The 24636-nt window shown below is 40.0% G+C and overlaps 1 protein-coding gene across 1 annotated transcript; it reads right to left on the bottom strand.

Moving 5' to 3' along the window:
• Nucleotides 1–19285: 19285 nt before the first annotated feature.
• LOC145979661 (coiled-coil domain-containing protein 38-like) lies at nucleotides 19286–20998 on the bottom strand. The gene has a single exon (XM_083112628.1). It carries the CDS (start codon nucleotides 20996–20998, stop codon nucleotides 19286–19288), a length of 1713 nt encoding a protein of 570 aa, XP_082968754.1.
• Between the last annotated feature and the right edge of the window lie 3638 nt (nucleotides 20999–24636).

The raw sequence follows: 24636 nt of genomic DNA, 5'->3' as shown, positions 1-24636 counted from the left end.
CAACTACAGTCTTTTATGTATGTTTTAAAGAATTGAGATGGTTATGAAACTACTCTCAGTTCTCTTCAGAACTTAATTTATACCGGGAATATTTGTGATATTGCAGTGCTGACAACGACACTTTAAAGTCTCTGGAATAAGTATAGGGTGATTCAAAAGTCTCTGAACACTTTTATTATTAATAAGATTACTAAGATGAAAACGAATGTTAACAGGTTTTTTGTTTTAATTAATCGTCTTTTAAAATTAGATGATATCTTGACTATCTACAACATTAGGAAATGTGCACAGTACAATTTTATTGTATGGTGTCCTGTGAAACTAAAATTTAATAAAAAAATAAGAAATAGTTGCTTGATGTAACTATAACTTTTTAAACCTTAGTTTATGCTCGGATAGACTAATTGGGACTGGATGTACAGATTAAAGTTGGATTCTAAACACCGAGAATCGAACCGAGGACCTTCGGTTACAAATTGTTAAGAGTTATCCATCCCGTAATAGGGAAACAAACTTGATATTAAGTTACCAAATAGCGTTATTTTAGTGTAATACAAAGTTTGAATTTTGATGAATAGCATCAAATGCTTTGGAATTTATGTCCTTAATGCAAATTATCATCACTAGTTGACTGGTACAAGATTTCAGCTGCCACGTTGTGTCGTCGATATTATTAAAACGTAGTGTTACCACTGGAAACGGAATATTGTTGTATGAGGTTTTCTCTTATCCATAATTTTGTTGACTGATAAGCTCAAAAATTTGTGAATAAATATTGGGGATAGCAACACTTCCACGAAATGGTAGCAGTCCATCTTGATGCGAACCTAGTTAGTATGTGAACAGGATGTTTACCTTAGACCTGAGAACTGTACGATTTTTGTCTCGTTTTGGTCGATTCACAAGAGAGCAAACCGAGGTAGGCAGGACATTTCTCCCCGTGAAGGATAACAAGGGCTGACACTAAATGACCAAGGGAGAAATATTGCTGTCCGGAGTCCTTCCGGGGGGTAGAAATAAGTCACCAGCTAAGGTAAAATGGCTGGAAAAGCAGTGTTGCCATGTAGCTGTAAATTTTATCAATTCTGGAAATCTAAAAAGGTCTTTTTTATCGAAATGTGTAAGAAAGAATAATTTTTAATTAGCTTCAGCATGTTTTGGTTGCATGGCTATGTTTGATTGATTGATTCTGCCACTCTTCGCTAGTCGCGAAGTCAAGGATGAGTGTTTATGTGATAAAGTTGAAGAAGTGACATTTACAATGAACGCCCATGCTCAGCCCAATTATCCTGAACAGTAACATATCCTTCCTTGCATTTAAATACGTATTATATTGGCCGATCTCCGTGACGGAGTGGTTAACACAGCGCGCTACGACACCAGTGGTCCCAGGTTCGAGTCTCTATCTGGAAATGGGTGTTCTTTGTGAGTGTCCCATCAGTTTCATCCTTTCATCACTCATCGTCATCTTAACGTTTAGCCTAAAGTAACGGAAGAGCGAAGTAAAATAAACGAAATCAATCAATGAATCAATCAAATATAATGTTGGGGGAAGTTTGTACTGTCGACTATCCCGTTGACTAACTACAGTAAAACCTCGTTAATCCGGACTAATAGGGGGACAAGTTGACCGGTTAACGAAAGTCCGGATTATCTGATATAACCTAAAAGAACAGTAGAAAGTGCATTAAAACTCCGTTTATAGCAACAAAACACGTTTATTATGGTGTATTTAAAGGGCGTAGGCCTAAATACACTATACAGTACAGTGCAAAGTCTGCGGGAAACAGAATTTCATCAATGGTTGACTGCCTTTTCTTTGGGAAGTTGTCTTGTCTCTAGCCACATTTAAAACCTTACATTCTGCTTTTTTTCTTTGCCTTTTGCCTGTCCGGATTAAGTCCGGCTTGTCGGGGTCCGTATTAACGATGTTCTACTGTATATAAAAACAATTTATGGTATACTGTTCTCCTTATAAAGGTATGATATTGATACTGAGTAACAGTATGTATGATATCTGATCTGATATGATGGTGCTTTGCATTTTTTTGTAATACAAGTAACCATGAAATTCCGTTCTTTCTTTGTACTATTACATTGTGTGTTAGGTGACCAAACAACATATGCATATTCTAATTTGGTTCGCATAAATCAATTAAACATATTCGACAGTGCTCTTACGCTCTGTATGTCTTAGAATTTCTAATTCAAAACATTAAAGTTTTTGAAAGTTGCAACTCGAGATACTGTACAAAAGCGTCTCATCTTATCTCGTTACCATAACAATCGGATTCTCCCAATGATGTAGTTACGTATAACGTGCTCGACTTGTAATGAAGGGTCTCAGGTGGAGGCACATTGTGGTTTAATCTGTACATCCAGTCCCAATTAGCCTATCTGTGCATAAAGTGGACTTAAGACTTAAAATAAATTCCATAACAACCCCAACGATAAAAATCTGGCCAAATTGATAAATACACATGTCCACACCAGATGTTCGACACCTTTCGCGTTTAAAATAAATGGTCACAAAGGAATGTTCCGCGCGGGGAATGATGGGTGTTGAATCATGAGCTCGAGCCCGCGGAAAGAGGGCAGTACTGTAGACGCATATTGCCGAAAACACCGCAAGATTTATGAGCTTCGAAGCACATCCAGTTTCGCAAAATTTATTACGGCGAATTTCTATTTTGGAAGACGCTTAACAAATGCCTTCATAAGGAGGGGTTCCTCCCCGCATCCCCTCTCGGAAATACTGACTTCGGGAGGAAGATATACGTGGCCCATTTATCAAAGGGTTTTCCGGGGTGCGACGAAATTAAGTATTGGAAAGGGAGGGAGAGTTGTTTCAATTGTATGGCCAGGGTTTTAACCCCCAATGAAATCGTCCGCCAGGGTGACATATAAGGACTTCCGGTTGACAAAGCTTCTATTGTTTATCCCTTGACGTTTTCTAATGGTGAGAAGCAAGCTGGGATATTGGAGTAGACCTGTATTTTAAAGACAAACGTGTATTTAAGAAGCGAGCTAAGAATCTTCACAGAAACTATTATACAGTAAAACCTCGTTAATTCGGACTAATGGGGGTACAAGTTGACCGGTTAACGAAAGTCCGGATTAACTGATATAACCTAAAAGAACAGTAGAAACTGCATTAAAACTCCGTTTGTAGCAACAAAACACGTTTATTATGGTGTATATAAATGGCATAGGCCTAAATACACTATACAGTACAGTACAAAGTCTGCGGGAAACAGAATTTCATCAGTGGTTGACTGCCTTTTCTTTGGGAAGTTCTCTTGTTGACTTCTAGCCACATTTAAAGCCTTGCATTCTGCTTTTTTGGGGGGATTTGCCTGTCCGGATTGAGCGAAATCCAGCTTATCCGGTCCGGAATAACGAGGTTTTACTGTAGTTGTAGATTCATATGAACTGTGTGTGCCTCCCTGATGGCGTAGTGGTAACGTAGTGGTAGTAGTAATCCAGGTAGTGGTTTGGATCTATCATGTAGATTCAGTCGCGATTAGCTTTTCTGTGCATAAAGTCGACTTAAGACCAAAAATTTATGTAATCTTTTATCCGATAGTACGTTCCAAGATACTCCTATGCAACTTACAATTTTCGAATCCTGGTTCTAGATGGCCACTTTATTGCAACTATCCCCAGTGTGCAATAATTATTTTGACGACAAATATCACTTAACATGACACTATTCACCATTTAACTAAAAATCACTTCTGTAACAAAACAAAAGGGCATTAATATTCAACAAAGTTTTTGCAACATAATTTTCTTCGTTCTTTTCGGATTATATAAAAGAGAAAATAATATACGAGACTTGGGTCATAAGTCATGGCAACTATCTCTATTCCGTGAAAATGCAGGACCGGCACAAAAATTCGAAATATACAAATGGAAGAGGACACTGTGTCCAACTGAACAATGTACGAAAAATACTGGTCATGTGTACCAGGTGTTGGTGGGAAAGTACCAAAAAAATCATTTATATAGTATTGTTCTACATGCATGTATTAGTCAGGAGGCTACAATGCCAGTACAAAAACTAACAAACAAATGAAAAAAATCCATAGCAGCTACAATGCGTGTTGTGGACCATCTGGGACTACTTTGAGTGCGCCTCTTATGTCCTTGTACTACCAATGTAGCCTCGGAACAATATATGCATGTAGGACGATAATTTTTAATGGCTTTTTGGTACTTCCCTACCAACCCCTGCTACACACGACCTGCCTTGTTCATTCATTTTTCAATTCTGCTAAGTGTCCTCTACCATTTGTATATTTCGATTTTTTTTACTGTTCCTGCATTCTCGCAAAAAAAAAAAAAATAGCTTCCATGACTTATGCTCCAACCCTGGTATAATTGCTAAATATCTTTCAATTAAAGGGCTGTTGCTCTTTACATATATGTTGCTTGCACCAATTTGACCTGGCACCAATATGCCAAGACCCTAAAGTCTTTGGCACCAATATACCAAGACCCTAAAGTCTTTGGCACCAAAACGTCATGGTACCAAAATGCCCAGAACACAAGGCTGGCACCAACATGTCTAATTCCCATCACCAACAGCCCATGTATACATAGTCATAAATACATAGTCATCAATAGTCATAATAGTCATCAATAGTCATAAATACATAGTCATCAAATATCTTTACAATTACACACATATGTACGAATATTCCTCCTATTCTGTTACTTTTTCAAGAAAAACTGAAAACGCTTTAAGAGTGAAAAGACAAATGGCTCATTTTATGCCTCCACTAGTGGACACTTACAACATTTTACAGTTGACGGTCGTAAAAGACGGTCCCTTTGGGGCTCGTGTGTGGTCGGCATGTTTGTGGGGGTTAATTTTCCGTGTTTATTTGTCAATCTGCTACACGCAGCATTAACGAGAGGCACTAGTATGAGTTAATGAACAACGTAATGAGCATTTCAGTCCATTTTGACCGCGGGAACAACGTGCGAATTGTTGCGAAAATAGGTCCTGTTCCATGCGCTGTCCGGCGCAATGGTTGCTCGCTTTTAAACTCGGGTTAAAGTTGAAATGGTCTGCGCCACGTTGCCTTCAAACCACCTACACAACGAACCAGAGCAGCATCATCAGAGTCCACACTGAAAATTACCACCAATTCGGTCTATGAAATGCTTGTTGGTTGTCGAGTATGGTGTTAGGTGATATTTTATCATAGACCTGCGAGTAGGAATCATTCACCAACACTTTCCAAGCTCGGGCAGCTATCAACCCATTATGCGAAAAGTTTGCTTAAGTCAGGGTTTTTAAAGGTCCAGGAATATTAAATAAATTCAATTTAAATACGGTCCAGGTACCTTTTTTACGAATTAGTTTAAATAGGATCCACGTTCCGTAAAGAACACGCAACTTGGATCAGAAGAAAAAACGTTCCGGTCCTGCTACGTATCCCAGGGGTTGGGGATTAAAGGTCCAGGGATTGTAAATAAATTAAATTCCTGTCCGGGAGAGAAAATCAGCAAGTGCAAATGGGTTCTAGACCGTAAAGAACCTTTTTACGTTTAAAGTATTTCAATTCGGTCCAGCAACCTTTTTTCGGTATCAATTTAAATACGGTCAAGTTCCGTATTAGAGTTGGTTGCACACGATACTGGCTACAATCCCCCTTCTCCTGAGTAGCAGGTACCTCACTACAATTGCCCTAACCTGAAAGGAATGTAGCGTGTCAGTTTCTTTGGAATGATATATCCTTGATTAGAAATGATCCACATGATGCCAGATCTGGCGAGTAGGTTGGGTATTTAAATACGGTGATCTATTTGCCCACTTAAGCAGTACAGAGGAACGTTGTTCACTATGTTTAGATGAAACTGCACGGTCGTTATCTCTTTATTAACCCACTTTTTCTCTTTGTATGAATATGAGCGTACTCTGGAGAAGCCTTTATTTCAGATCATTGAATTTTAAAAAATTTGATATTGTCGGTTCTTATGGACAGACAGACAGTAAAATCTAAAATTTTATAGTTTGCAACATATCAGTTGATACATACATTGATTGATTGATTGATTTAGTTTATTTTACTTCGCGTTTTGTGCCTCTTGGCTAATTTGCGAAGATGGGGATGAGTGATGAAATGATGAAATTGATTAATGGACATTCACAAACAACGAAGTCCGAGCGGGATTCGAACCCGGGACCCATGGCGTCGTAGCGCGATGTGCTAACCACTTTTTTTCTCTTTTAATATTCTTTATTTTATGAATTATTGACTACTTACATGATCCTATGATAACATTACACATATATCAGATCGAGATTACATAATTAGGTGTACTTACAAGAAAAGTGCCTGCAAAAAATTTGCATAGAGTGTTTTGCGGTTTGCTTGGTCCATTTGGTAATAATTCTCACCGTAGTGATATTGCAGCGAAATTTGGATTGGCACTGAATTATGTCCTAAAATATAATAAATATATTGAGCTACTAAAAACTGGACCGCTCTTACTTTAGTAAGAGGGAAGAACACAAAATCTGGTAACAGTAAATGATCTACAGTAAATGTATCGGGCGATGTTCTACATATAGTACCAAGACATTTACACAAATACGTCCATTGATCGACCGTTGCGGGACATGTTACGAGGCGATGTCGTAAAGTGTCTTCAGCTTGATGACAATTGGAACATACAGCACTGTCAGTCATTTGGTATCGCCACTTTCGAGCACCGGTCGCAATGGCATCGTGAACTACTAGGTACCACAAAGATCGAACGCGGTTAGAAAGATGAGAGGCAGATATATTTCTCCATACGTTTGACCACACTACATTAGTTCGGAGAAGCACAATTCGTGGCTGGTGGTGTAACCTGCCAGTCAATTGGTTATAGAAAAATTTCACTGTCATGCCCTCGACATCCATGTGAGGTGAACCGATTAGGAGATAGCAAAACTCGACAAGAGTTGTCCTCAAATAGTTGTAGTGGGAAGGGATCTTCCCTGGATAAATGGGTGTTCGCAGTTCCACTTCATCTATCAGAGTATGTAGTAATCTTGCTGTTAAACTATCAGGGTAGTACAGAAGCAACTCAATGTTCCGTTGTAGAAACAAGGCTGAGGCTTGTCTCTCCACTTGGCGCAAGTTCGGTCCTCCTTTACTTGCTGGGAGGCATAGCGTTTCATGTGCGACATGAAACAAATGTGCATGCCATATGAAGCGCGTTATCATCTTTCGTACTTGCGCCGCGACTTTAGCAGAGACAGGCAAAACTTGCGCAGCATACCACAACTTCGATAATGCAAACATGTTCACATACTGTATTCTAGAGCTTAAGGATAATTGTCTATAACGGTTCATGTTCAACACTGCCTGGATTTTTGGGAGAATAGTTGTAAAAGTTCTGGAGACAGTCTCTGCGATGGTCGTAATGAAGTTTATTCCCAAAATTGTCACTTTATCTACAATGGGTATAGTTACAGGTTCAGTCCACAGAGTAGGGTTACGCCCTAGGGGTAGTATTTTAGATTTCTTCTGGTTCAAACTGAGTCCCGTCTGCTTTCGTAACGTTTCAAGTACTGCCTCCATACGAGCCAAGTCTAGCCGATCTTTCACGATTACGGTCACATCATCTGCGTACGCACATATTTTGTGGTCTCTCCCAAGAAGCCTGATTCCCTGAAGTTTTTCATGCATCATTCGTAAAAATGGAGCCAGAGCTGCGCAGAATGCAAATAAGGAAAATGGACATCCTTGACGGACAGAGCGCTGAATGGAAAAGGATTGCAACAGAAAACCGTCGATAGATAACTGAACTCGCGCTTCTCTGTATAAGCTCTGTATAGATTGTACAAAGAAATCGCCACATCCCACTTTTCCAAAGTATTGGAAAAGATAGTCATGTCTGAGGGAGTCAAAGGCACTTTTGAAATCTAACGCCACTAAAGCAGCTTGAGAACCTTCAATATCTTGCATTGAAGTGATGATGTCACGTACACTAGTTAGAATGTGAAATATTTTACCACTTGTACCATAGACATATTGATACGGCCCTAATAAAGTATCCGCAAAATGTTGCAACCTTCGGGTGATCAAACGTGCAAGGATTTTATAATCAGCACATAGTAATGTGATTGGCCTGAAGTCTTCTGGCTTTCTGGGCTGAGATATTTTGGGAATCAAAACCATGACACCCGTAAGACTCGTTCGTCCAATGCGTTTCTTCGTAAACACAGCATTGAGCCAGCGTGTGAACAGTGGAGCCACCGTTGTCCAAAAGGTTTGGAACAATTCTATCGGGACACCATCGATTCCCGGCGCTTTACCTCTTTTTCCGCTGTGAACAGACTCGTACACTTCTTTCTGTGAGAATGGCTGTTCTAAATAGCGACGGTCATCTTCCGTTAACATGGGAAGGTCCATCCCTTGCAGTGGATTGCGATGGGAGCGTTGATCTTCCTTCTCTTTAAACTGATCTGCATAAAAGTCCCGTAAGTAATTTCGAATTAACTTGGGTTCGGTTAGTCTCCCCGTGGCTGTATCGAGACACGTTATCCTCTTTCGCTGTGCACTGCGTCTCTCTGCTAACACCTGTACCAACGAGGCTTCTTCTTGTGCGTCAAACATCGGAAGACGACTCCTAACATTGTAACCTTGCATACGCTCTCTGTGCATGCTCAGCAGCACTGCTTGCACTCGTTTCACTTCTTGACGCACTGGCTTCCCTTGTATTACCTGTGTTGTTAGTTCGTGAAGCACTCTGTAGTAAAAGTTATATTTCTTATTGAAATCTGAGTATTTTTCACGACTATATGCTAAACAGAAATATTTAATGGAAGGTTTTAGAAAAGTGTCCCACCACATAATAATGTCAGTTTGACGTACGCTCATTTCGTCCCACTTCTTCCATTTTTGTTTAAATTCGGTACGAAATTGTTCATCTTCCAATAACCGTACATTGAACTTCCAAAATCCCCGCCCTCGTCCAACTGAAGGTACATCCAAACTCATGTCGAGTTGGACACTTAAATGATCACTGAAGCACGTTGGGAAAATTCTGATCGCAGATATTTTGCTAATCATGTGTGCACTAACGTAAAAACGATCAAGCCGACTCGCTGTGTCGGCACGTATGTATGTGTAGCCATCTATATTCGGACCTTTAGCCACCCACACATCGTGTAGTTTAAACCCTTCAACCAGCGTCTGCAAGCTAGGTGATGTATGGAATCCTGGATATTGGTCCTGTCTTCTTAGAGTACAATTAAAATCACCCACCAGCACAATGTTTTGACGGGAACCACCTAATGCCTTCGCCACTTCTGTAGCGTAAAATATGTTCCGAGTATTACTAGCGTTGGTACCTGATGGGGCATAAACATTACAAAACCATATGTTTCCTATTTGGATACACGTGATACGACCAGACGGGTGCTGGTAAACTTCCGATACATGTAGGCCTTCTTTTACAATTATGGCGGTTCCTAGGGAATTGTGAGTTAAATTGTTGTACACGGTATACGCACTGCCCAGACAGAAATCATCGGTCCCGACTTCTTGCAGGAAAATTACATCCAGGTAACTTTGCTTAATATAATCTAAGAATGCATGATGCTTGACACTAGCTTTCATCTTGTTAATGTTTATTGTTGCAAAATGATATATGGGGGTCGTCATGTGGGATTCTGGGCTATTGTATCCGGTGGGAATGTTATGTGCGGTTACTAACGTTAAACTATTTACCTTTTTCAATCTCACTACTACATGAGACAAACAGAACCCTAATAACATGATAACGCGGACAACACACTTCATACCTAGGATATGGTAGACATATATCACACATTGACCTCAAGCGACCAATCCGAGCCGCCGCCAGATTTCGCACTCTGTTCTCTTGTCGCACTCATCGTTCTACGCAGTCGCCGAGACACTGGAGACACCGAACGATGAGGGCCATCTTGCCGCCGTGTCGACGCCGTATCGTTCTTAGGGAGACTGCGTTTCTTCTTCTTGTTTGGTTCCTTCGTTGTTTTCGGCAGAGCGCCTGATGCGGGGGACGCCGTCTCGGAGTTCCCACCTTCACCTGCATGATTATCATCTGCCTGCTGCATCGGACTATGGGGCACCTCTAGGTTAACGTCCATTGTTTCTTCCCCATTCTTCTCTGCTACGTGGGCTGCCTCCATAAATTCGGCAGTACTTCCATCATTTGATGCGAGTTGCTCTTTGCTGGTCGGCATTTCTGGAACACCCTGTATTGTCTCTTCACTGCCACGTGCAGGTGGGTCGTTTTGTAGCTTGGTCGTGACACCTGTGAGTATGGTAGGCTCACTGGTTATCACTTCTTCTGTACGGTTCAAATTATACAGGGTGGTTCGGGCTCTTCCTGCATACGAGTTGTCACCCACTCTTGCTGATGATCGCTGTCGATTGGGGCATTGATTGAAGAAGTGTTCCTGGGAGTCGCACGCTGCACAAGTCTTAGCTTGACCATTATATGTGACCCAATACCTCCCTCCACTTATAGACACATAAGAAGGTATTGAACGGGTCAAGGTCATCTTTACAATTTTTCTTCCCGTACGTACTGGATATATATGATCTTCATTATACTTCTCATCTACTAATGTATGTATGGTTCCATATTGGTTCAAAACTACTCGTATCGGGTTATCGTCTAATTCACTTGGAATCACATGAAGTCGCACTATTACTGTTGCACTGTCCGCCCATGTAATTAAAACCTCATGGGCACCTTCCGAATCATTATACACATAAGATCCATTCGATTGATTCAACAACCGTTCACACAGAAGCTTCGAAACTAGCTTCAGATACAAACATTTTCGAAAGTAATCTAACTCGTTACTCACGACCTGATCCGGTGTTAGTTTCAATGTGTCGTTTATCCATTGGTGTAATCCCGACGACGTGGGTTTGTCTCTGATGTTGCTGAAATTTATTTTCAGTGTGTTGACCCTTTTAATCGCCATTTGACGTCTATGTATTAACTTCCACAAGACACTTACGTAAAGCACTGGCTACGCGTACGCGTGATCGGGAGTTGTACGAGCGCGCGATCGCACAACTTCCTTGTATCGCAGCTCTCGCCAGACACCACTCGGCCACAGGGTCCGGCAGTTGATACATACAGACAGAACCAAAAGTAATCTTCACTAAGTGCATTTTTTTTAACGATTCATTGTTATAAAATGCCGGCCATTAGACTTTAATCATAATTGGGATTTATGGCGGGAGAATTGGATTTTATATTACACTTAACATTGATCGCCGAATTGTTTGTTACATTTTTGGTGGTTTCTGGATAACTCGGACATTTCCACTTTTCTAAAATTACTTGCTCCGTGCAACGTTACATATTTTTGAAGGAATGTATTTGTTTACAGCAACACGATTTATCAAAAAGTGTCCCATTCATTGAACTTTGAAAAATCATTCATAACTTTCATGAACTTGCAAATTCTAAGGAACTTTCTTTATATCTTTTCATAGCACGTATGCGAGATAGAGCTAACAAGATTCCATTGTATGCCTCATCCTAGCAACGATTTTCGATGAAGCTCCGTTAGAAGGAAAAGAAAAAATACCTTATTCAATTTTTACCGTATAGATGGCACCACCTACAATTTCCTCCAAGGCACGGCTTTTCGCAACCTCCTGCACATCCAGCTTCCGTACTCTTCACTCGTTTTCTTCACTATTTCCATCGCTAACAGGCCTTCCTCAAAAAGAGGTGATACGCCTTCGAAGTTGAGTTTGACGGCACAGTTTGCCTCGCATCCGCAGATGAAGAGAGTGGAAAAATTATATTCTTCATCTTTCTTCTGGCAGTAGCTCATAATCCAACCAGCTCCTCAATATCGGCTGCGACAACGACTCGTTTCAGCAGGAATTCCGATAAGAGAGGAGGTGGTGTGGGTTTAGAGGAAGGGTTCCTGGTGGGGGTGTAGAGAGGAGAGGGGTGTCTCTTTCTGGAGCTGTGTGAGCTCAAGGGTGTTGACAAAACTTTGGGGAAGTTTGTGCTGCAATTAGAGGTGTTTGCAGACAGGACTTGGAGAAGTTGTTTCACTTCTTGCAGCGAGCAAATTTTCTGTGCGCGAGAACTTCATTGAAATGTTCTTGCGAAATTATTCGTGACCTTATGCTTCCTTACGTTTGATTCACGTGAAAGTGTTTGTCAGAAGTAGCAAGAAATCGCTTTGCGACTGCCACGAAGAGAGGTGAGTTAATATTCCAGAAACGAATTTCAAACTTCCTAAGGAAATTAATGCATTTTTATCTAATTGGGATAGATGTTACATTCAAAGCAAATCAAATATAGTCACTTTAGGCACGCAAGGGAAAAATTTGTTACTTAATGCAAAATTGAAACAGCACAAGTGTTATTTGTAAACGCAAGTAACAGTTACGTTATGAACAGTTAGTTTACGACACTTAAATTGTTAATTTCAATATTTGTAACTTGCCTTGCTACCACAAGATCCTTTGTTTCTTTCCTTTTATTTCGGTTATTTCACGTCGCTTTTCTGCCTTCGGGTTATTCACTCCGATGAAGATGAATGATGAAACACCTGTCGCTAAGTAGAGTTACATTGACCACTGCACCATCTAGCCAGGCATCAAAGGTTCAAGGTAAGATCCTGTTCTGACATGGCGGTTCATTTCTGAGTGTTCCTTTATCAATTTACTAGTCATCCATCTTCTTCGTTCCGATTAGCAAAACGTGGTAGAAAAGGGACTTGAAGTAGGACATCCTTCAAGATGCAATAAGTATGTTATCAATAAATTCATGTAGAGATGCATTAAGCCAGTTTGTAAATGAAAAATATTTACCTATAACATGGAGATCGACAAGTATCTGTACATTTTTCTACTCACTATTACGTCACTCTCCCTGCGGTTTCACTCTAGCACCTACGTTATCACGGTGCATAATTCTGAGCGACACTTTGAAGTAGAGATTGTAAAACAAACATCGAACGGCACTTAACCGCGGGTGTTCTATATACGCGCGCATCCAATGCCATAACAAACATCACACACTTCCGCGGGGAGTGCTAATTGCTACCGAACAGCGCACCGTTCCGAATGAATAACGGCCGTCATATGAGGGTTCCTGAGGATATGTGGAGGGGACGGGGGGATCGGAACATACCTATTGCTTTGGTTAATGCCCGCATGGGACACTGTGGAACAAACTGAAGTGGGTCCCACAAGCGTACTAAAACAGCAGGTGTTACCATGGAACTAATGCTACATAACCGAATCTCCCGCTTATGGTACAGATGTCACCATGAGCTCGAACATGGCGTGAACATATGTGCTGCAGTATGTTCTTCAAATCCGTCTGTGCTATCTCGCTGATTTTGGATAAATAGAAAGTTGAATTGTAGGTAGTGACAAAAATATTTTTCTTCGTTCACATTTTAAATAACTAGCCAAGTTTCGCCTCAGTGCATATTATGTGCATGTAATAGGTAGAAACCATTATTTTTTGGACTTACTTTGTTTTCAAATGTTGTGTTTTTTCCTATTTTTCTTCGATGTTGGTTTCCCAAAAGTTCGCGCTTTTATTTTAGGACACTTTTCCTGCCAAATATACATACAATTATACCTTCATTGTGCTTTTAAGACAGTGTTTTAATTTAGAAGTCATATCGCCTACCCCTGTTTGTGATTCATACGCTGAAAACTATTTTTTTTAGGAAGTCACTTTCCAAATTCGTCTCGCGCGACAAACATCGATGTCACGGCACCAGTGTGACGGTAGGTGCACACTCAAACTCCCGTCAGAACCACGCCGCTTTGCTCAGTGATGCAAAATGTTCCGATACAGAGTGAAACGTCTTGTGAAACATCCACTGACACGTCGTTACATGTAGCTGTCGCAATTATTCCATGTATAACACGCATAGCTTTTTTGGTATAACCTTTTGAAAACGTGCATATCTTGCACGCGTAAATATTGCGCATTTTATTTTGTTCACATGAAATGTTGAATTTTCACTCTAGTTTTCGTGTTTTAAGCCCAAAATGTGTTGAAATTCGCGAGAATGGCAACAATTCGTATTCTATGCGTAATTTTGCGATTTTGAGTGCGTGAAAAATATGTCACTGCACATACATAAACACATTTGTGCAACAATTAATATGTTTCCATGTTATCGGATTTGTTAAAAATTTACCAAGTAATAGGTATTAGCTATTGTATTCAGAATATAATGGGAATACCGATAAAGATTACATCATATTATTACAATAATAATAATACCATCTCTTACTGCCAATTACGACTTTCGTAATATACAGAGTGATTCAAATGTCCCTTAACACCCCTATCAAATACAGTTAGGGGGAACCATATATTTGTGTCTATCAAGCGGGCGCCCGTCATATTGGTGGCCGCCATATTGAATTCAACTCATTTTTTTTAAATCTGAAGGAAGTGATGTGATTTGTCAAATCAGGCTGGAATTTCACGACAAATGCAATGGGTGATGGTATTTTAAGCTATCTTTAACCAGAAAAAAAGTTATGACTGCATTATTGTAACAAATGTCTCATTTTCCAGGTGTGAGAAAACAGTGCCAGAATGCTCCTAACTCTGATGATCTCTGACTGACTGATTTCGGATGAGTGCCTATTATTAACATTCCATGCAGGTAAACGTCACAATTTTTGTCTTTTGCTGGTCCACTATTGTCATCTTTGGGATACATAGAAAATTATAAGTGGAAAATTGATGTGGAGGTCCTTCGTTCCTCGATTCTACGATCTCTTTACCGATTGTCCCATTTTCGAGCTCTGTCCCTGGCACAGGTGATACTTTGTGGGTTCATTTAACATTTAATAATCATTCATCGTTATCATCGACGTTGGCTTTAAGGGACAGAAAAGCTACATGAAATAAGAAAGAAATATAAATATTTGCTCCTTGGACGCCATTATGATTGAAATGAATTTTGTTATTTAGCGTCGCTTTTCTGCCACTTTTGGCTAATCGCGGCGACGAGGATGAGCAATGATATGAATAAATTGATGAAGGGACACCCACAGAGATTCCCATGCCGGGAATCAAGCCCGGAACCTCAGTCGTCGTAGAACGCTGTGCTAAGCACTCCGCCACGAATTATGATCCATATAAGTGGGTAAGGTCGCCAAAGGGGGCAGAGGGTGGATAACCCTCGACCAACGGTCTAGGATATTTAGGATATGTTAATTGTGAGCCCACCCCCTTCTCCCTCCATGCTCATATTTGTTCTGGTAAGACACTTTGATAGATGTTATTTTTTGTATAATATAATAAAGCAATTCGTTGAGTTGCACCCTCTGAATGTTTCAAAAGTTTGCACCACTGTATAGTCTCAATCTGCATTACACAACAAAATGCAATTTGTGACGTTTCTTTTGGTGGGAGGCACAGGATTACCACGTCACAGTAGTTGACCAATCCCCGTGTGCGGTAGAGTTATGGGACTCTCCTTTAGGTTACGGCTACACTCTCAGGACGTGATGGTGGAGAAGTTAAAGATAATTCCTTAACTTTGCCAAAGTTTATTGTCCTTTTTTTCATAATTAAGATCACTCACGACGATATAACACCACCATTGTAACAAATACAATTACAATACAACGAACCATTCTCTGTTAAAATAATCCAACATATCATTTTCATCTGTCAATCAACTCTGCCCTGCAAACAAAATATTGGACAGTTCTAGAATTCTCACGATATCGGAAATGTCTTCCGCTTCCGTTATTAATCAACTTACAGCCAAAAACTATAAATTAAATAACTAAAACAGCAATAATAAAACAAACAAAATATATTATTGTTAAAATAACAAACAAATGAAACATATACATGTTAAAAATAAACAAGGCTCCTTCGCTTTTAAAGGAGCTGCATCTCTTGCAGTGTGCAGTTGCTCAAATGAGCGCGGTTCCCTTTCCAAAAGCCGGTATCCTAAGAACTCAATTTTCGTTCTTGTGCAACCCGGAGAAGTCCTTTGAGGGAGGGGAACGTGGTTTAGCCACCAGGACGACTGCCCGTGTTTACTTGAGTGTTACGTCAACACGAAGGCTCCCTCTCGCGAGTGTGCAGGGAATCAAGTTTCAAAGTGACGGCTTCCCACGATCAAAACTTGCAATTACCGTCGCCCCCTGTGGGAGAGGAACACGCGCCTTCGCTCTCCCTGCAGAATCTTCAGGCATTGGGTGTAAATAGGGCAGGTGGTTGGTTCCCCGCTATTCTGGGCCGTCGACTATACTTGAAGTCCTGATTGGAACGCCACTTTATTTCCAGCAAGTATACTTGAAGTTCAGATTCGAACGCCACTTTATTTCCAGCAAGTATATTTGAAGTCCTGATTCGAACGCCACTTTATTTTCAGTAAGTATACTGGAAGTCCTGATTCGAACGCCACTTTGCTTCAAAGAAAGTGCCGAAATATCAGTTCCCTCTGTCAGAGGAGTAAACAAAGGGCAGGTGGTTGGTTCGCCGCTATTCTGAGTCAGCGAGTACCGCCCGGCATGTGTGTCAAGTTGGGCCAATCGCTTGTTGTCTTCGTGATGACGAAACGAAGGTAAGAGGCGAAGTTAGCCATTTAAACGAAATCCATATGTACTCGCTAGTGCTAAAATATGCAGACAAGTTAAAAATGTCAGAATTTAAACACACGAAATCTAAACGAATGGGCATTTCTAGATGTAAGATGCTTTCTCCTTTAAAAGCTATAAACCCATGTACTGTTTATGGCTTCAGATAAATTGAATTTACTTTGATTGATTGATTGATTTACTTTATTTTACTTCGCCTTTTGTGCCACTTTTGGCTAATTTGCGAAGATGGGGATGAGCGATGATATGATGAAATTCATGAATGAACACTCACAAATATCCATGCCCAGGGCAGGATTCGAACCCGGGACCCCTGGCGTCGTAGCGCGATGTGCTAACCACTCCGCCACGGGGCCGACAAATTGAATATACTGACGGGTAGCTCCTTATTATACATAACGTGAAAAAAAACTATTCCTCGATGTTTAAAACGAGCAATAAGATTTTTTATTTCAATATGTTACAATATAAACACAAAATGTAATTCAAATAATGTAATAATGTACAATGTAATTTGATTAAGTTCAGTAAATCAGTCTGAGTTTCTTAAGCCACGGTCTATGGCTTTGTAACTTCAAGTTCCCTTCTAACAATTTGACGCTGCTCTCTAGTGGCTACCGCATCTTCTTTCCCACACAGTAAACGTTCTTACATAGATATTTTTCTGGTGTTTAATATTTGCATATTGCAACACTGTCGTTCCGTCGCTTCACATTCAAGCGAGAGATTCACTTTACCGCTAAAATATAATTGCGCACAAAAACGTGAAGCGTAATCATGAATATGGGCCTGGTAAGATGTGTCTGCTTTCCTACATAAGTACCTCGAACGCAAGATGCTGTAGGCCAAGAAGAGGCTAACCAAATCCATTTTACGCTCAGATAGCTTATTCGGGACTGGACTTACAGTTTAAAGTTCGATGTGAATGCAATGTGCTTCCAATGATTTGGCTCTCCCCCGTGACGTAGTGGTGACGTTATCGCATTGTAATTAAAAGATCTCGGTTTCGAAGAACGGTCAACAATGCCGACAGGGTGTTTAATGTGAAAATGTGCCGCAAGAGGGTATTAATGTTCCTCATTTAGAACAGTTCTACTAGCTTCTTCATATCAAAAGTAGTTCTCGTACATTCACACCCATTACTACATATATCCTACATAAACATACGGACAAATACCACGGATAACTTGGGATTGGTTGATCCACCAAGTTTTATCTTTGCAGGTCTACTAGTTTCTGAGATATCAGAACATGACACGTACACACAATCAATTCTCTTTAATGCCCTAAAATCCTGTCAACCTTCTTTTCATCATCCTGACTACCACTTTCAGAGATCATTGCAAAGTCCCCGACTAAGTAATCATCCTTCCAGATGACAGGTATCTGGTCTCGATCCGTGACGTTATCCGGAGAAACTTTTGTCATAAGTCATCGCCAATTTAGACCTCTGGTGACAGGATCCGTAGCTCAGTCATGAGAACAACTGACAGTCGCTCCGTGGCGGATGTGCCAAACGAACTGATAGATTGGTCTCCCACAACGTATATTGAGTCGCGCACCTGACTAATGGACCACTCAAGGGAGCTATCCTTTATCCAACCGTCCTTTTCCCTCACCCTCAGCTCCCCCCCCCCTTCCCATGGCTTCTTTGCCACGAATCCCAGCTTATGGACAGCAGATAGGATTTATATCGTTACAGGCTCTGGTAGCTTTGAGATAAGCTGCAATTTGTGACGTGAAGCAATACAGGAAGAGCAAAGATTTTGAAGAGTGAATCTAGAACCAATTAATCGCATTTCGCATTTAAGAACCTCACCAAAATCGTACGTTCCTTTATGTAGTGCTATGTAGGTAATGTTTTCAGCTAACCTAATGCAGGCTCTTACGTCATTTCCGGTTTAAACAACCACGATAACACAAAAACATAAAAGTCAGCACACGTTTGATGATAAAAAATCTCAACTTCGCTTTAACATAGATTATGCATTTCACTAGGGACTTGACCTTGGTTTTGCCCGGCAAGGTGTAAAATATGTACAGCGCCATATGTTGAGAATTTTGGTTTGTAAGTACTTTCATGTTTGTAGGTCCATTCGCACTCCTTAATTAGGAAAATACTTTCATAGTGGGTGATTTCGTCTTAAGAGGAAGACGTCTAGATGTATATGTGTGCTTTAATAAGTCAATGAGCAAGGACAAACACTTCATCGCACATTTCTAAGTATATTAAACAGGGCCATACAAGAGGTAAGCAGGGGGGCTGAAGCCAAGGGCGGAATTCAAAACCTTTGATATGCTTCATTTCTTTTCTTTTTTAAAAAAGGCATACCAATGTCTTTCTCTTGAAACTATAGTCCATTTTTATATGTCACTTACTCACTTTTTCATTTAAAATATTAAGTTGAATCCAAGATGGCGTAGTTCTTGGCCGCCATGTTTGTCACATACCCTATCTGGTTTCCCCCTTCCCTGTATTATGAATCAGTAAGTTTTGTTCGTGTTTCACCATTCATATTTGTTTCCGAATGGGTGTTTCCATACTTGTAGATTACCTTGTATTTATACATAGAGATGTGAACTGTTCTCTTTATTTCAATTTTGACAAAGCATTTATATTAAAATCTTAATAGTTCGTCCGAAATGGGTCAGGTGAAGAAGTACGCGAACTCCTTGTCTACGGTTCTTTTGTCCTTGGTCGCCTTAACTCTTGGTTTTCGAGGAACAGGATCAACTACTGCGGACCTCGTGAAGAGCTTCCTTCCCCTCTTCTGTGGCGGCGGGATAAGAGTCCTCGCTACAGTTTTTGCAAGAAACGCTGCTTCGTCAAGCTTCACCTGCATCTCGCGCTGCAAAGTAGCTTCTCTCTGGTCTTGAAACTTCAGCTCCCGTACCTTTGCTCTTATGACATGTGAAGGCCTGTCGCTTATCTCGATTACCAAATCGACGAATTTCTCCTCGACCTCTCTCAGCATCTGCACTCCTGAAATGTCCCCTTCGGGATGCCCAAGGGTGCTCTCGTAGATCCTTTGAAGTCTCTCGTCTAAGGTTTCAAAGAAAATGTCCCTTTCTAGGAATGTGTTTTCGGCACCCACGAATGTCTTCAGCGTGACACGTACGTCTTCCATCATGGTCTCCTTCCACATGATCGCCTCTTCTAGGTCTTTCATCTTCTCGTTGATGCTCTTCACCTCCGACTCCAGTTTCTGCAGACTCTCGATCGTGTCTTTCCGTAGAGACTCGATGTCCTCGTTCATTTCTTGCGAGTTCTGGAAGACCGTCAGTGACTGCGACTCGATCATGGATAACACGTCCAGATACTCCTGTGGCGTCTTAAACGGCAAGATCGCCACGTCGGTCTCCTCCATAGCAAGGTACTTATCAATGAATGGATCTCCTGTGGATAGTCTTGGTCTTGCAAAGTCCGAACTCTCCTGACGTGATCTCACTGCTTCCTTCTCGAAAAAGACCTCCTCCTCGTTGCTCAAGGATAAGTCTTGGTTTCCTAGAAAATCCTGCTCAGCACTTAGCACATACTTCTGATAAACTTTGTACCTTTTAAGCGTCTCGTCTAACTTTATTACCGACTGTCTCAGCTGCTGGGACTTCTTCACAAGTTTTTCAATCTCCTTGTCCTTGCTAAGCCTCTTCTTGGTTTCCTCAACAGCAATTCCTACCGCCACGTCAGCTGCTGAAGCTAGAGCTTCCAGGTACTCTTCAAACTTCCTACTGTCCATTATAAACTTCAGCTCCTCCTTACTCATCCTGATCACTTCTTCATGGATTTGTGACTGGAGTGACACCAAATTATCCCGCCTTTGCTGAGAGAGAACTTTGGAAAAGGCAATGTTCTTTTTTATGTCGACGAACTTCTGGATGGTCCCCATCTTTTGCTCTGACTGATGACTCCGTCCTTCCAAGTCCTCCCATGTGCCTTTGACTTTACGTTTCAGCAAAGGCAGCAAGTCCTTTTTGGGATCGAACGTTTCGAATCCTACTCGCGACCCTGAAACTTTGGTTTCGGACTTCTGTCCTGCAGGTCCGCGGGTGTACAAAGGCTTCTGCGGTATCTCTGGCAGGTAGTGTTCATGTGCAACGTACAAGCAGTAAGGGTTCTTATACATACTCTGTTGTCTCATCCTTACCTTGTGTCCCTGTATGCGATGAAGGAAGTATGACCTCAACCCACCTTCTGCAAGCACCTCCATCCCGGCAAGTGGAAGGTCTTCGCCTGTGTACTTCTTATTAAGGGCGACACCGAACAATTTCAACCTTTCCTGTAAACCTTCCGTCTGATTCTTTCTCGTGGGACATCCCTTCATGGCTTGTGGATAATTTGTGTTCGAAGTCTTTGCCTCCATTTTGATCAATTGTTTTTCTCAACGTTAGTGCTTCTTTCGTATTCCGTCTATCTTTCTTCGCAAGCACTGTCTGTTGAGTGGCAGCAGTTACGGATCAATAATGGATTGTTGTTCAACAATCCTAGCATTGTTTGCGATAACGGTTATGTGGATAGAGTCGACTCAACAATGATAATTGATAGCTTTGAACCAGAAAGTTAACGGAAATGTCTTTATAAGGTGGATATATAGATGTGCACATTGAAATATAGAACCGTACATCCATGTGTTGGACTTAAGAAAAGCTTTGGTGTACCGACAACTAGCATTGAAATTGATTCCGAGTGGTTGAGACAGAAATGGGGTGGATTTTATATTTGCTTCAAAAATACAGAATAATAAAGATATGCACAATTTTGAATTGAGAAATACATGAAGATAATTTCAGATATTTTCAACTGCCATTCCATTGTGTGGTTAAAAGCGCTGGTGAGGATCCATGACTAAAGATTGCGCGAAAATTCATAGCTTTCCGAGATTCATACCAGTAACTATTTCGCAACGTGTTACAATTTCTCATAATATATCTTTTGTTTATGCAACATCCGTTTATTTGTGCTAATTGATTGATAGTTCGCGAACACAGAATATTAAAGATCCTTCACCCAGCGGTTTAGATATAGTACATACACTGTATATAGTCTGTGGTGATGGATCGGTAGGACAACGGTGTGAATGTGCTCCGTGTTTTTTGTCTTATTTTATGCATTTCAGATGCGAGGTGGTGAAAACGATATTGCAGGAATGTGCAGTAAGTACTGAAGATTACTTTTGTGTAAGAAATAGTTCAATATGGTAAATGAAAGGATAAATACGTTAAATACTGTCACTGTCATTTCTACTTTCCGTATGTAAACAAACAGTGTTGCCACCTCAGTGTTAAAAAAAGCCCGCTGAGTACAGTTGAACTGTCATTATTGAACTGTTCGATATATCTAATAAGATGAGTAGTTGCATCGAATGTCACGAACCTGTGGCTCGGAAGGACATTTCCTCAAAAATACAGTGTTCAGATTGTTTGAAGCTATGTCATTAGAAATGTGCACGTTTGAAAGAGAAAGATGCAGAATATATGCGGAGTGCGGGACAAATTTGGAGATGCAAAGAATGTGCGAAGATTAGACGTAGTAGTTTACAGGACGAAAGTGTAAGTGAAACGGAAGTGCCAACTATTGTTGATATGTATAAACTACTTCAAGTTGTAAAGCAGGAAATGGAAAATTTGAAGAAAGCAAATATAAACTGTGAACGCGAACTAAGTAAATCACTTGAGTTAGCTCATCAAAAGCTGGATGAAAATGCATCATGGATCAAAAAGCAGGCAGAGTCAATAAATACTTGTTTGGTACAAATTAAGCAGTTGAAAGGGGAAAATGTAACTCTAAAAAAACAACTGAAGGATAATCAGGAGCAACTAGACGAATTAGATCAGTATGGTCGCTGCAATACATTAGAAATATTCGGTGTTCCTGAACAGCTGAATGAAAATACGACGGATGTAGTAAAAACTATTGGGCGAGCATTGGACATAGAAATCAAGGATGAGATGATAGATTGTTGTTACAGGTTGCGCAAACCCTCTAATCAATCTTCAAGTGGAATCATTGTGAAATTTGTCAGGACAAGGATGCCTTTCTACAGAAGAGGAAAGTGAAAAGGAACTTAAATGCTGTACATCTCGGTTATACCAAAAGTGATATCATTTATATTAACCAAAGCCTAGCACCTTACCGAAAGCGCATTCTTAGTCAGGCTAGGAAGATAAAATACGAGAAAAACTATGCTTATTTATGGGTAGACCATGCGGGATTAATTAAGTTAAGAAAAAAAGGGACGATACTAACATAATATTATTAAAATCACTTGAAGACGTCACAAAATTAATGTAGCTTTCGAGGGTCATATAAATGAAATAAGTATTTATTATCAAAATGCCCTTGGTCTAAATACTAAGATTATGGAATTTTATATTAATGTTTTGAGTAATAATTTTGATATTATAATTGTTACTGAAACCTGGCTGCATGAGAGTGTAAATAGTAATGAATTATTTAATGGCAATTACAAAGTGTACCGTCACGATAGACCTGGAAATAAGAGGGGAGGGGGAGTTATGATAGCAATAAAGGAATCACTGAAATCGGAAGTAATAAATTTGAATTGTGAGGTAGATACATTGGTTGTTAAAATAAGTACACGTAATAAGATTTATTACATTACCACAGTGTGCCCGACCCTGTGGCCGAGTGGTTAGCACATCGCGCTGCGACGCCAAGGGTCCCGGGTTCGAATCCCGGTCGGGTATGGTTGTTTGTGAATGTCCATTTTCATCCATTTCATCACTCATCCCCATCTTCGCAAATTAGCCAAGAGGCACAAAACGCGAAGTAAAATAAACTAAATCATCAATCAATCAATCAATTACCACAGTGTATTTTACGCCTGCATGCGGTATAGAAAAATATTTGTCATTTTATTATATGTTTGATTCTTTCGTGGAATTTCATGGCTCGAATATACTTATAATTGGAGATTTCAATTTACCCTCGATTACCAGTTCAGGTTATGAGTTACAGAATGGTGGACCCTCTTGTAGAGCTTTGTTAAATTTTTTGAATTTTTATAACCTTCATTCTGTAAACAATATTAAAAATCGCCTCGATAAAACTTTGGATCTTATTCTTACTAACATTCCAAAGAATGTGAATATATGTAGGGAGGAAATGCCACTTGTAAAAGAAGATAACCATCATCCTGCATTGACTGTACACCTAACTATAAGGGAATCTACTGATGTAATAACAAATGAAGCTTATTATTCTTACAAATTTAAAAAAGCCAATTTCATGCAGATGTATCATTTGCTTGGAGTGGTAGAGTGGTCTGTATTAGATAATATGACTGATGTAAATCAGGCGGTTAATTTTTTTTTGCAATAGAGTTCATGAAGTATTTCTTGCCACAGTCTCAAAAAGATGACGAATGACAACAAATAAATACCCATGTTGGTTTAATAATGATATCATTAAATTGATAAAGTTCAAAGAGTTACAGAAAAAATATAAAATTTAGAATAGAATATAAGTCATTGTTTCGACAAACTTAGAAAGCAGGTAAAAACAATGATAAGTAGTGCCTATTACAACTACATAAAGGAATTGGAAAGCAATTTGAAATCAAATACTAAAGAGTTTTGGAGTTTTATTAGAAATAAGAAAAGTAATAATGGTGCTTGTAACAGCACAATGAATTTTGAAGAAAATTCTCTCAAATCTGCAAAAGATATTTCTGATGGTTTTGCTAAATATTTTAGGTCCGTATATTCTGAAACATCTGAACCATGTATAATAGACGAACGCACTGAGTCCATTATATCATACACATTAGCAATTTCGCCAGTTAGTCAGAAAGAATATGAAAGTGCTACAAAACAGTTAAAAGGCAAACGATCTAGCGGTCCAGATGAAATACCACCTTACATTTTGAAAGGATGCTCTGAGGTATTGTTGTATCCTCTACTTAGAATTTATAACTTAATAATGAAAACATAAATGTCCCTGATATCTGGAAGGAAACGCGTGTATGCCCCATCTTAAAAT

The sequence above is a fragment of the Lepisma saccharinum genome, chromosome 1 (assembly GCF_977018435.1).
Source record: "Lepisma saccharinum chromosome 1, izLepSacc3.1, whole genome shotgun sequence".
NCBI lineage: Eukaryota > Metazoa > Arthropoda > Insecta > Zygentoma > Lepismatidae > Lepisma > Lepisma saccharinum.
This window is presented reverse-complemented; position numbering and strand designations above follow the sequence as displayed.